This window comes from Ornithodoros turicata, chromosome 5 (assembly GCF_037126465.1).
Source record: "Ornithodoros turicata isolate Travis chromosome 5, ASM3712646v1, whole genome shotgun sequence".
In the NCBI taxonomy this organism is placed as follows: Eukaryota; Metazoa; Arthropoda; class Arachnida; order Ixodida; family Argasidae; genus Ornithodoros; species Ornithodoros turicata.
The window spans coordinates 15361526-15376386 of record NC_088205.1 but is presented as its reverse complement, the minus strand read 5'-3'; the positions used below and the strand labels follow the sequence as shown (position 1 = coordinate 15376386).

The 14861-nt window shown below is 44.6% G+C and overlaps 1 protein-coding gene and 1 long non-coding RNA gene across 4 annotated transcripts in view; one reads left to right on the top strand and one right to left on the bottom strand.

Moving 5' to 3' along the window:
- LOC135394108 (uncharacterized) overlaps positions 1–14861 on the bottom strand; it is a 120831-nt gene that overhangs the window by 79772 nt on the left and 26198 nt on the right. The gene's annotated exons all lie outside the window — the stretch shown is intronic.
- LOC135394107 (solute carrier family 35 member F3-like) overlaps positions 1–14861 on the top strand; it is a 150836-nt gene that overhangs the window by 111907 nt on the left and 24068 nt on the right. The window contains exon 1 of one of the 3 annotated variants that reach the window (XM_064624621.1): positions 6820–7088. The exons of the other annotated variants lie outside the window; for them this stretch is intronic. Within the exon in view, the coding sequence (XP_064480691.1) occupies positions 7043–7088 (46 nt within the window). The 5' untranslated portion in view covers positions 6820–7042. Of the gene's footprint in view, positions 1–6819; positions 7089–14861 lie in introns of those variants that run through there. 3 annotated transcript variants of the gene reach the window in all.

Here is a 14861-nt window from a genome sequence, read left to right as displayed (position 1 = left end):
AATGGACATTGGTGTCAATGATCATTAAAGACCCTTTTTTCTAAGAGTGTGGCATCTAATACGCGCGACGGTGTACTGATCTTCCTTCCTCTCGATGGCCGCTGTCCACGACGACAAAGGGCTTAGGCGGACCATAAATGGACCATTTGACCAGGCGACCTCTCGTGTCGAGAACTGCGCAAAAGGGATAACTCTACTACTACGAACATCAGTTCTATCATGTCCACTACTACGACAGCTATGGTAGCGAACAAACGCATGCGGGAACAGACCGTGGGACGTGCCCCCTACTATGAAAATCCTTTTTTGAATCGGTATTTTGCTTTCGTTCAAGGTGTCTTTATTCGTCCACAAAACTGGCAAAGCTGGGAGTAGCCCCTAAATCGAAATTTCGTCGGCATTGCTCGGTAATTCCCCTTTGGAGATTCCCTTATGTTCCAAATTCCTCTTGCGCGTTCTAGGAATTACCGCTCACTGGGGAAATTTCGGTGACGGCATCCTTCCAAAACCGAACAACGGCGAGCTCTCCCATTAGCACCAACTCCCGCTAACGCTGTAACCTGCAGAATTGTAGAATGAAAGCTCCACGATAACCAGCTCCCTGTTCTGCTTTATAATATATCTTTATGTGCGTCTATAGGTTATTCGATCGAAGAAACAGAACAGCACCGATGTCGACATTTTGTAGACGTCCTGATTGACATGACTTGATTACGTCCCGTCCTGTGATTAATACCCTACACTCTTAAAAATGAACTTCACCGCATAGCACGCTCCTAGCCAACCATTATCTCGAATGATATCGTTATCTGCCCTGATTTGTTGAAAACGGGGGCGTACGCCATTTCTGTGACACTTATGCTGTTCATAATTGTCACAGAAAAGGCGTACGCCCCCTGTTTTCAACAAATCAGGGCAGATAACGATATCATTCGAGATAATGGTTGGCTAGTAGCGTGCTATGCGGTGAAGTTCATTTTTAAGAGTGTATAGCCACACGGCAACACTTTATACACGGAGGGGCAGTAACTTCACCTCCTAACCAACCATCATCTCGAATCACATTGTTCTCTCCCCTGATTTGTTGTAAACAGGAGGCGTACGCCTTTTTGTGTGTGTGTGTGTGACAATTATGCATGACATAAAACATGAAAATGTTTTAAATACTTTTCATTTCATAATTATCCGTATGACTTTGACGTTCTATACAATACCTAGAACCTAGGCATGCTGGTTTTCATACACTGTTAAAACAGAACTTCACCACATAGCACGCTCCTAGCCAACCATCATTCCGAATGATATCATTCTGTGCATTGATTTGGTGAAAATGGGAGGAGGCGCCTATCTGGGACAGATTATCTTGTCCCACATAGGCGCCTCCCCCCCCCCCCCCCCCCCCCCCGTTTTGAACAAGTCATGACACAGGATGATATCATTCGGTATGATGGTTGGCTAGGAGCGTGCGATGTGATGAAGTTCTTTTTTAACAATGTACAATGCCGGTAACATCTGCGCCAACGTCCAAACAGATTGCTGTGCAGCAGCACTACTGTTACTCTCGTACCCATTTAACATCCCAGATGCAGATTGATCTTTTACCGAGGCTGTAATGGGGTGTATTAAACGGGAATGCGTCCTACACTCTTAAAAATGAACTTCACCGCATAGCACGCTCCTAGCCAACCATCATCTCAAATGATATCGTTATCTGCCCTGATTTGTCGAAAACGGGAGGCGTACGCCTTTTTTGTGACACTTATGCTGTTCATAATTGTCACAAAAAGGCGTACGCCTCCCGTTTCCGACAAATCAGGGCAGATAACGAGATCATTCGAGATGATGGTTGGCTAGGAGCGTGCTGTGCGGTGAAGTTCATTTTTAAGAGTGCAGTTACTCGATAAGTGCTCCTAAGAAAAGGTGTCTAAAATTTAACGACACTTACCCCAGAAATGTTTTAAAAAATACTGTGATGAGACGGAAGTTCCACGCAAATCCCCAGGTGGCCCACTGCTTCTCCAACCGTCAACAAAAGCTAGTCAACAGTTTCCCAAGTTAAGACTCCGCTTCGAGTACGGTCTCGTGCTCTCAACGTGAACCACGTTGTGCATTGTTTACGGACTCGGATGGTGTACTGGAGCATGAAACGACGCTGTAGTACAGCTCGAAGTACTTCATCACAACTCCGGCAGTCAACCATCTGGGGATGAAGGCACAGCCGGTCGATACGTGGCAAACGGTGGTCTGCGGTATCCGCTATACAGAAAGGGCCCTGTAACACAACTACACTTGTGAAATAGTTGGTACGTGTTTTTTTTTCGTGTTAGCGCCGCGAAGCAACTGTGGCTATGACCGGCGTACAGACGTAGACAGGTGGAGAGAGGACAGCAGGAAGGAGTGGGGCACAGGTGGGGCTAGTATGCGTCCTGGGCCGACTTCAGGGGGAACTTGCCGACATTCGTCTGGAAAGTCTTCGGGAAACCCCAGGGAAAACCCCAGACAGCACAGCCGCGGTGACAGGATTCGAACCCGTGTCACCTCCCAGTCTCGGCGTAGTTGGTAGTACGTACCAACTACGCTGAGTGCGCAATCGTGCGCACTTCGCATTTCGAGCGCGCATTTCGTGCGCAATCGTGAATTCGCAATAAGTAGAATTAACGTTATCTTTTAAATTGGCGCATTTGGAACGTCACGCCGGCACGTGTAAACCGTATCGGCAGGATGGAACTTAGACAAAAATGAAATAAAGAAACTTTGGTGGTGGTGGTGGTTATCGCCGTTGTCGGAGATGTGGGCAGCGCCATGACTGACGCCCCGGGGAATGTGCGTCCTGGGCGGACCTCTAAGGGAACTGTGCCGACATATGTCTGAAAGCGTCTGAGGAAAAATCCCAGGAAAAATCCCTGACAGTGCAGCCGGCACCTGGATTCGAACCCGGGTACCTCCCAGTCTCGACGTGATATGGCCAGCACTCTAGTTTCCTTTGCGGTTACCCTTTACGCCAGAACTCGTTGCGAATCGGCAGCAAGTAATCCATTTAACGCTTGCTACGACATATCGACGAGTCAAGATCTAATTTTTGGCAAAACCTAATGTTCGTTCGGTACTCCGACCGTAACGTGACGCTCTTAGCCGCTAGCACTTCACCGCCTCACGCGGGAATGTACCGTTCTACTTGCCGTGATGAGCACACCACTTGCCGTGTCTGGGAAGTGAACGAGTTCCGAGCACCTTTGGCGCTGCACCTAAAATGGAACTGACTGCTTCAGCGCCCCCAGCAATTTTTCGCTTCTCTAGCACTTTTGGATCTCAACGCAATGGTCATTAGGGATCGATATCGAAACGAGTCCCGCGGGAATATAGGAGACCGGAAAGGGAAGGATGAGGGGATTCAAACCGACACCCGAAAGAGCTGGGCAGGTCTTACTATCTGTGATGCTAATTGCCTCCAAAGACAGGGTGGTAAGCTTCCCACAGCAATATACGCGCCAGAAAAATGATATAACCAGAACGGACCGATGACTACTGAAACGATGTTTCTTTCTTTTCATTTTTTTCTCTTTTTTTTTACGATTTCATTAAAGCAAGCGTGCGTTCGACGCGCAACTATTCCTACTGGTGGGAACATTATTGGGAATCCTGTAAGAGGGCAGCATTTGTACTTGTCACGATATATCGGCAAAGAATTAGACAAAAGGGCAAATTTTAATGTGAATTTTTAACGTGTCCGTAATTTATACGTAACGTAACGTAATTTATAACGCCCTCCATTGGATGACGTTATATCTGCCCAATCCTGTGTCGTCTGCTGTTGTCGTCTGCATTGTCTGAACAAATTTCCGTGACTGTTTTGAATGGTGATATCTTTGTCACCATCTCGCCACCAGCACGTACTTAGTCTGTTACACTTCCGTACAGGCGCGCAGAAAATGATTTTTTTTTTTTTGTTATCGAGGTCGCAAACATTGGACGATCGCTTTTCTCAGTAGCCGTTTTTCTGTGCATCGCCAGTTGATACGTCATATCTCTCACTGGAAGATATTGCACAGAACGTGCTTCCTCTCAGCGAACGGTGGACGAAGAACAGCATAGCTTCAATCTTCCATCGACCGCTGTCTACGTTGATCGTGAACAGGATGTGTTTCAGATCATGTCCAGTCTACGTAACAGTATGAAAAAGGACAAGAAGGATGATGAAAGATGGGGCTTGAAGGAGAAGAAGATAAATTGCGTGTAGGACTGGCGAACAGATGCTTGTCAAGATGCACTGGTCGTCTCTCGTCAACGTACCAGCAGTGAAAGACACTGACTTTTCTTTTCTTTCGTTCTTTTTTTCTCAGATGGACTGGTCCGTGAGTTTGAGTATTGAACTCAGATGAACTTTACAGAGTCCTGACCTATCTCCTCATTCGCTCGGTGTCATTTTTCCTGGCGGACAGTAAGATGGATTGGTACGTTGGCAGTCCTTAGGGCAGGCTGGTCAGAAATGGCATCGAAGCCGCAGATAACATATTTGTAAATTTGTATGGTCACCTCTTGTGACCTTCCACATTCTCCCTAGAGAAAAGTAGTTACATTTGTAATTAAAGTCATAATTAATTTAAAAGACCGCTTAAAAGTCAGACGTTTAAGGTGATGTTAACTGTATTTTATTTCTTCTTCCACCAAACCAAAACGAAATCAGTCGCTTAAAAATTACTACATGGAAATTTAAAGAGCGATAAAAACCGGGCTGTTTGGTGGTACATCCTAAAAGCGATAAAACCCAGGTGCAGGGGACACAAAGAGACAACACAGACGAAGCACTGAAAGTGCTTCGTCTGTGTTGTCTCTTTGTGTCCCCTGCACCGGGGTTTTATCGCTTTTAGGAAATTTAAAACCTCTGAACGAAGGATGAAAGAATTAAAGAATTCTCCTTTCATAACTTCTGCCAATTAAAAAGAACTCTGAACTTTTAACGTTTCCCCCGTATCTGAAGTTCCACCGCGTTCCCAGGATACCATTTGCTGAGCCATATGGCTGAGCTTCGTCTGCATGGGGGTTCGGTTAGTTTCGTAGATAGTACACTCTAAAAACAGAACTTCACCGCATAGCACACTGTGCGCCAATCATTGCGACGAATGATAGGGTTATCGCTTGTGATTCGAAGAGAGAGGGGGGCGTATGCCTTTTTGTGGCAATTTGGATATATGAAAATTGCCACAAAAAGGCGTACGCCTCTCTTTCTTTCTTTCAATCACAAGCGATAACCCTATAATTCGTGGCAATGATTGGCGCACAGTGTGCTATGCGGTGAAGTTCTGTTTTTAGAGTGTGTTACGTAGTTCCTCCGCTCTTGATTTAGCTCTCTCTCTCTCCTTTTTCTTCTTTTAGTTGCATTAGCAGTATTTCTGCAGTGAGGGAAGAATTGTAGTACTTTATTTTGAGGAGACTCTGTTGATGATGATTGCTTCTAAGAGAATCTGTGGAATTCCGCGCTACTGGCGAAATAAGCGCACCAGACCTTTGTAAGCTACGTGGGCGTCCGAAAATACTAAGCGGCCGTGCTTCCTAGCTAATGAGCGGGAGTAAATAAGTTGCATAGCAATGCCGTGTATATTTACGTTGGAGCAGAAGAGAGCTTAAAAATACAGCGTTGTCGAAGTCCGTTCTGCGTGCTTTCGAACTTGTCGATTCCACTCCAAAAATGCTTGTACTGCGCATTTAATTTTGACACTCGTGTTGCGTGTGCCGCAACGAGAAGCGGGAACCGCAAGAAATCAACGCGCCACTGCTGTATTGTTTAACTGTTGCGGAAGATGATAATGACGATGATTCGACTTTTTTTCTTCTTGCTTTTTCATTTTTTCTTTTCTTTTTTTCACCGACAACTACGGTCATAGTGCGCCATAACAGATAGTAAACCGATATTAATAACAGGGAGGTAAAGCAAGTCCGTACGGCGAGAAAGTTGGTAAGGGGCCAATGGAAACTTTTCGCAGACGACAGGCACGACAGCTGCACCTGTCGCCTGCTTCGTCTGCCTCGTCTCGTGTCGTCTGCTCCGTCCTCTGAGTGGCCATTCAGAAATGCCGTGCCTGTGCGTGACGCCTGTGCTACGCATGCTACTTATGTTAGATAAACGCGTGTTTGTGTGATATATTATGTGTATATTATATATTATATAGGTAAATATAATGTATGCGAACCAGAATGAAACTAAACCATACAAAACGTTACAGATGAATAGGTCTCCGTTATCAAACTTTCCCAACATTCCGTCGCTTGCCATATATTTTCGTTCTTCGTGGTGTCATTTTCATGGTAATTTCTTCCTATTTGTCGTTATAGCGTCCCTCAGAGCCGTTACCATATCGTTGCACCGGTTACCACTCCTTTTTAATAGATCGCTATTATTTTGACAAAGTATTTTCACGTCTTATCACTCTTTAACATATAGTATTTGAAAAATGCACTCCCAGTAAGGTGACGCTCTCGCCATTACTTATCACACCCGTATAACAACAGATATAACGTCACTAAGTCCCATGACGTCACGCGTGACCAGAAGAAGCATGAACACAATTTTCTCCTCAAAATACAAATACTAATTGCATGCAAACTAGCTCTCTCATTTCACTAATCATTGAGGAAACAGACAGGAAAAATCCACTGCTGTGCGACCACAATTCATTGTTGTCCAAGTTTCAGCAAATATTTCATTCATGAATGTATGCCGGCCGAAAAAAGTCATCACCATTCCAACACCGGCAGCGGTTGCTAGGCGACTCCACGTTCCCATGGCAACCGTCTCCCCTCTGCATTTGCCCAACTGTTTTTCCGCCATGGCGCTTGGACGTCTCCTGCCCCCAATTCCGAAGTCCTCCCGCGAATCTGCAATTCGTGAACCTCCCTAGTTTCTGAAGAACGCTATGGTCTGGACGCTGTCTGCAAGCGTTTCTGCTTTGGAAAGGCCTATTGTAATGGCCTCGGAGTTCCGATCGTGCTGCTGTGTGGTATCTCTGGAGAAAGGATGCGGCAGGCTTAGCGTCGGAGTGCGGACATGTTTCTGACTATTGTGAGCCGCTTCGGCTTCTACAATAACTTTGGTGAGTCTCATGGTTGTCCATAAAGCCAGGACAAGTGAAATTAATGCTGTACAATTTAGGTTTCTCGACACTATTGTGCATGCGTGCTTATTTTGATTTGTAGTCAAAGCGTAAAGTTTTTTACATGCGAGGTTTTTCCATCTGCTGCTTTATTCACCTTTTCAAGCCTATAGTATGTTGCGTATTTGATCATTGATAGAAAAATAAGTGTTTATACAATTGGCGGAGTTTTTCTTAGAACAGCGTGGTTAATGTGACGGTGGTACAATTACAATAACAATTTGTATACTGGAAGCCAATATTTCCTAAGAACACCGACGAAATTTGATCTTTGCGTTAGGCCTTGTAACGTAGACGATAGAGTCTGCATCCAGTTGCCGCTTCTTCTTTGATGACTGCACCAGCCATTGGACGTCAACGGGTTGATGATATTAAACTACTGTATAATCAATAAGTAAATTTCGATACGCACACTCTATGCAACATCAAAAATTAATGTAATAATAGGAAGCAGATTCTCGCGTAAGGTGAGTCAGCATAAAATAAGCATATTAAAAACGATACAAATAAATAATAGCACAAGCACATTTTACTTGCTTGTAGCCTGTCCCATCTCACATCTCCATACTCAATCAATCCTGCATGTGAAGCTCCCAGTTTTGTTACGTTTGTTTTGTACGTTTTGAAAGCTATTGGGCTATCTGAGTTGCACGTAAACAGGTATAAGTTTATTTGCTTTTTGTTTATTGCACAATTTATCAATAGATAAAAGGCGAACTTTTCAGACATATATCACAGTTTTCGGTATTCTGATCACTCTCATATTCAAACGAAGAATCATCATCCTGCTGATTCGATAATCGGCACTGCCATCACCTAACGTTTTTATTGTGATCGTCGTCAACACCGTCATCGTCATCCGCCGCAATGCCAAGGGCCAAATAAAGTCAAAATCAGAGGCTAACTGCATGACGTCACTGCTGTCTTCAGTATAACAAATAGTAGTAGCCTTTGGTCCATAACACCGTACAACTGCTTACTACATGCCAAACTCTAGACTAAAGTTTAAACCAAGCAAATCCGCATACACACCAGGCTTTGCAAGCCCCCCCCCCACCCCGTATACAATTAAAAACATGCTTCACCGCATAGCAGCTGAGCGCCTACTTTTTGTGTCAATTAGAACTGGCATAAAAAGGCGTACACCCCCTCTCTCTTCAGATCACAAACGATAACCCTATAATTCGTGGCAATGGCTGGTACACAGCGGTGAAGTTCTGTTTTTATGGGGTTGGCCATTGGAAACGCTAAGATGGCGGTTGCAATTGTTTTTCTTTTCTGCCTTCTGTCTTTTTTATAATTTTCACAACAAAGAACTAGACAAATAATTACAAAAAAAATTGTAAAGCTAATTTCATTCCGAAACAATGGTTAAAACGAGAGCGAGCACGACCATCATGGTCTCGTGAGTTTTTCTTGTCCCTGTTTTTTCTTTCTTTTTTCTTCTTATATGAGGGTGGTTCCATAAGTTTCCGGCCCGACCAACTTTTAATAGCCATAGAGACGAAACAAGTGTATCACTTTTCGACATAGTCACCCGTAACATCGATGCACTTGACACCTTTCAACCAGCATTCTTATACCCTTGAAAAAATAGTCCGAAGATTTGTCCGCAAATTGCCGGAAAACTGCCACTTGCACCTCACTATCGTTTTGAAATCTCCGTCCTCTGAGATCCCTCTTCAAGTTTGAGAACAGGAAGTTGTCACTCGGTGCCAAGTCTGGACTGTAGGGTGGGTGGTGGATTTCTTCGAAGCCGCACTCCTTCAGTGCAGCCTTGGCAACAGAAGCCGTGTGGACAGGGGCATTGTCCTGGAGCAACAGGACACCTCGACTCAACCTGCCGCGATTTTTTCCATTTTAAACTGAAGACTGCACCCTGGCTGTTTGAAATGCCGCTCTCCAACCGACAAAAGCATGGAGAGGGTTGAGGGTGGTGCTCCGGCCCTCCAACAGATGGCGCCACGCGTCCTTAATCGCATTTTCAAATTCGCGCGCATTTTCTACCTCAGGCCGGAAACTTATGGAACCACCCTCGTACACTACATCTTTTTTTTTTTCTTTTATCGTTTCTGTTTCATTTCAAACATCGTGCTTTATATCGGGAAGCTCCGTAGATTTGTACTTGCGTTGTCGTGAAGGGCCCTACCACGGTGTGTACAAGGACAACGTTTGTGAAGTCCCTCTTTCGAATCACCGTCACCATGTCGGTCAGTCATTCAACGTACATGCGACACGATCGTTTCCCCACTCATAAGCAAGTCATAAACAGGAGTGCCATTACAATAGCGTTCTTTCTTTGACAGCAACGATATCTCCCACACATTTCGTTAAGGACTTCCGGGACTGCGTAATGGTAACTTCCTTTCTTTCCGACAAGAAAGTGTCCACACGGCTTGTTACGATACGCGAAATGTTGCCGTCGTTTGCGACTCATTCCGCAAAAGATGTAACTCAATAACTGTGTACGTGTAGCATTAGAGCAGATGCGCGAGCCATGGCGAGCCCCTGTGTCCAGGGTTGCCAACTCTGGTTACTTTTCTTCATTTTTCTTAAATTCCGTGATAGCGCCGCGAAGCAACTGTGGCTATGACGATGTACACACGTGGACAGATGGAGAGAGGACTGCAGGAATGAGCGGGAAGAAACGGGACGTCAAAATTGTTACTTTCTTGTTCTTGCGGCTTATGCTAAACAATTTTGTTGGCTACTTTGCTGCTCTTTTGGGTGCTTCTATACTTGAACAAACTCAGCAAAAGTGTTCATCAGGAAGTCAGGTTATCAAAGATGAATCGAAGAATCCGAGTAGGGAGGATGTTCTCGGCCTTAACTCTCACAAAAAGGAATCTGAGAAGCACGATGACACTTTATCCCATGCACCCAATTTTTCTCTCTCTATCTCTATCTTTAATAAACATATTCCCCTCCCCCCAATTTTTCGAATTAAGTTCTGTCTTCGGGCCTTCTTAACACAAAAAGTTGCTCTGTTAGGTCGATGAGCAAATACTCAGAAACAATCCTATTGTCGTGTTCAACTTAAGAAGGGAAAGAAATCTAGTTCAGTCAGCTCTCAAAATATTACTGCGCCGTGGATAGGATTGCTGGACACGGTGAGGTCAGGCTACCTCCTTGCGCCAGATAATGTAATCCATCCATAGGTGGGGAGTAACGCGTTACAAAGTAGTGCGTTACTGTTAACGCGTTACATTCGAGTAGTGAAATATGGTAACGCATTACATTTGGGAGAAAAGTAATGAGTAACGTAACGTCATTACATTTTTAACAACAAACGCGTAACGGCGTTATGCGTTACTGCGTGGTCGGGAACTTGAAAGCTTGAGCGAGGACCGTGCCTGCAGAATCCGGGAAAATCCCCGATTTTTTCTATTCATCTTCAACAATGACAAGAAGGTCACATCGACACCCAAGGAGAACGCAAAAGAAGGGTTGTTGACCTACCTTGTTGAGGTGTCACCTTTGTTTACCACCTCTGTTTTTCACTCCCTCTGGTATTTTTCGGATGAATGGGGCAAAAGCGGCAGAAAAATAGCCTCTACCCTCTGAACAAGCCAAGGAATTGGCTGTTTGGATTTGTACTGTATGAGATAAAAGGTCACCGTCTCTATCAACCTTGACAAGGAGCACTCACTGGTCAGTAGGCGTCCTCTCAGCCCAACGGGCGAAGCTCACCGATGAAAATTTTGAACATCAACTACTTCTGCGTTGCAATAAATCGTACATGTAAGTTGTGTTCATGCGTGACCCTTGTTTGTGCCCAACATTGCTTGTATTGATTTGCGGAATGCACTTATGTGACTCAACCAAAAATGGAACATATTATTAGGACAACTGGTGAAGTAATGCAAAAGTAACGGCATTACTTATCAGAAGTAACGGCGTTAGTAACGCGTTACCTACTACCGCAACAGTAACGAATAACGTAACGCGTTACTTTTCGAAAAAGTAGTGAGTAACGGTAGTGCACTACAAAATAAAAGTAACTTCCCCACCTATGAATCCATCATACTCACTCTGTTTCCGTACTGGCCGCATGACACTACGCTGCACAAGAAAGTGCGCTCCGCCACTGATGGCGCATGGTGGCGCTGCAGTATTTCTCGCGCTATTGCGCCTCCTTGTCTCCAACGGCGTATGTAGTTGACGAACTTGATTTCTTTTCCTTCTTAAGTTGAACACGACTCTAGAGGGCTATACTACAGGTTATTCCCTGTGTAGTCAATGTCATTAGTGAGTGCGCGGCGACCGGATGTTTCGACATTATCTAGTTGGCAATTCCTTTCTTACTAAGGTGTGCCGTTTTGCTGTATTATTTCTTTGTATATTTCACTCGTTCCTGCGTTATGTAGTGTTTCCAAATAAAACATTACGTTCGTTGCCTGTCCTGCAAGAGAAGGTGTTCTTCAGGCGAAAGTGGCGTTGTAAGATATCATAAAGGAAGGAACGGAAGCGGCGGAAGAAAAGTCTCATTAAAAGGTCTGGGCCATAGTAAAAGCACGAAAAGGATATTTATATTCATCTTCCTGGCGTCGCAAACCTCATTTCAAACGTTGCGTTATCTAGAAATTCTCATCTTTTCCCTACACTTTCTCATCGTCTTCTACACAACCATACTCTCGCTCGGCCCATAAGAGACATTTGGTGGAAACCCCGAGAAACCTCGCTAAGTTTTTGTTTAAATGGCCTCACTGCACGCAATGCATTCGTGCCGGAGTTTGCGTCTACATAGCTTGCGTCTACGTCATGTTCTCTGGCATAGTTTTATAAACAAGAATGGCGTGCTCCATGTTGCGTGTTACGAGCGGCGCGACGATGACGGTGGGGGGCATTAGGAAGGGGGCATTAGGAGGGAGGGCAAAGTGAGGAGGAAAACGTTCCAAACAACAAAACACGATAAATGTATTTTCTTCTCTGTCTTCGTGTTGTTTGCGTGTTTGAGCAACTTTCAAAGACTGATTATCCCGACATTGCGAGGTCGTAAAATTGCTATTTTAATTCATAAAATTCATAAAAATATAATCCATCTATAAATCAATTTATAGTGCTCCCAAAAGTGCCGTACGGGCGTTACATGGGAGGAGTGGGTTACAGGAAGTGAGGGGGAAATAATACATAGAAAAAAAGGCAGTAAAACAGCAACGACAAATGGGAACAACAACAACAACAAAGCTATACAAGTAGGTAGGTTACACAACGTATCGTAAATGACGCACGATAATAAATGCAGCGTACAGGCACTTGTATGTGACGCGACGCGCTCTGCTTGTGTACGCAGGTGTTCGGAGGAGTGCCAAATACTCAAAATGCAAAATGAAATTAAGAACCCTCTGGTGGTTGTAATTTAAAGAAAAGAAAAAATCGTTTGAAGGTACCCAACACCTTTCGCATGAGGAGGTCGTTTGCGTGACCTTCACAAATGAACAGAGTTTCCCTTTTAACCATCTTTACCCGCGAGTACTTCTGAGTACAGTCGCAGCCTAGAACAGAAAATGTCGCTCTCCATACACTTTATGCGTCGTAGTTACTTGTCTGCCGACTGCAGCCCAGATCCCCAGGGTCGCATCTGCGCATCGCTAACACGGTTTCCCAAAGCCCCTTTTGCCCGCCACATGAAATCCCATTGACGTCATTTGCATATGCAAGTACCCATGCAAAATCATACGCGCTATAAAGGAAGTTTCGCTGCTCCTCTCATGTTTGATTCGTGCAAAACGTTGTGTAGTCCGGTTGCACCATTCACCCTCAACATCTACGTGAAACGTCATGCTTATGTTCCTTGCATCGTAAATAATCATTTGATACTTGATATTTATTTATTTTCTCACAAACAAGAACATTTCCAGACACCAAACAAGTAGTATTTCCAGTGAATGGTTACAAAGCAGTCGGAGGGCTTCTTTTAAGTACATCTGTGGTCGTGTTTAGCCCACGAACATACGGTGGCGCTGCGGTACAATTTCTCCGGCGGAGTAGCTCAGTTTCCGTTGGCGGACTACATTTCATGTCGTTCTTACGTTGATTGCAATGTCTTGTTGTTTCTCTTTTTTTTTTTTTTGTTGTTGTTGTTGTTTTTATGAATATGAAAAGAGAATTCTGAATAAGACATTTTACTTTTAGAGCTTAATAATAGGACTACGACGAATAAAACACAAAGATAATAACATCTTCATAATGTGCACGTTTCTGCTGTACACGTTTCCTCTGACGGACTAGCTGTTTTTTTTTGTTTGTTTTTTTCTCCCGTGTCAACACCACGAAGCAAATGTGGCTGTGAGCGTTGTCCATCCGCGGTCAGATAGGAGGATAGCAAGAAAGAGTGAGAGGGCAACAGGAGAGTTAGTGTGCTCTCTGGACGGACTTGAGGGAGGACTACGCCGACATCGGTATTGAATGTCTGTAAGAAAACTCAGGAAAGGCGTCGGATAGCAGAGTCGGACGTGGGATACGATCCCTTCAGCGCCTACGCTTGTTCCTATTGGCTGGCTCATCACACTACGTCGCGACAAGTAGTGCGCAGAAACCGAAATTATAGAATCCCTATATAGGCAGCACGTCTTGATGCTGCAGTATATTTATTCCGCGGAGTAATACTGTTAGAGTTGACCGACTACACAGCTCTCGTGACGTTCTGAGGTTGAACGGGGGTATATCTCACGCCGCTGATGAAACAAAAAAAATGTAGTTCATCAACATGACCATCCTCTTCCACATGAGATGAAGAATGGAAGAAAAAACAAACAAACGAGATAACAAGTGCCCACGTGCACTGCACGTGGTCACACTTTCACGGTCATGGAGCACTAGTACTGACTTTTTTTATATACAGTCAACCCTCGATTTATGAACGTCCTCGGTTCCCTGAAATATCGTTTATAAATCGAAGGATTCATAAATCGAAAATTAACCCGTTAAAGGAGGTAAGAACTCCTATCTGCATGTATTTAGTTACGGGTTTAATAGATGTAATATTGTTCTTCTACGCTTCGTAATTCTATTTACGATGTATTGTTCAATTCTTCTCCTTCATAACTTGTGCAGCGTTAACACAAAAACGCACTCTCTTTCGTATTCGGGCAAGTACACTCTTAAAAACAAACTTCACCACATAGCACTCTCCTAGCCAACCATCATCCCGAATGACAACGTTCTCGCCCCTGATTTGTTGAAAACGGGAGGAGGAGCCTATTTTGTGCCGTGCATAATGGAACAAAATAGGCTCCTCCTCCCGTTTTCAGCAAATCAGGGGCGAGAACGTTGTCATTCGGGATGATGGTTGGCTAGGAGCGTGCTATGTGGTGAAGTTCATTTCTAAGAGTGTAGACGCACCGCCGTCCAGACACCGCTTTCCATCGTTACGTCATCTGAAGAATTGTAGCACCCAATCGGACGCCAACGCGGAGGTACACATAATGTTCTGCTTTACCCTCTTCAAGATGATGGTGGTGGTGGTGGTGGTGGTGGTGGTAGTGGTGAAAGGGCTCGCCAGAGCCCCAGGGCTCTTCAAGATGAACTTCACTACGTGGCACGCTCCTAGCCAACCACCATCCCGAATGACAACGTTCCCGTCTCTGATCTGTTTAAGACGGGAGGCGTAGCCCATTTTGTAGCCGTGCATAATAGATACATAATAGGCTCCGCCTCTCGTTATCAACAAATCATGGGCGAGAACGTTGTCATTCGGGAAGATGGTGTGCT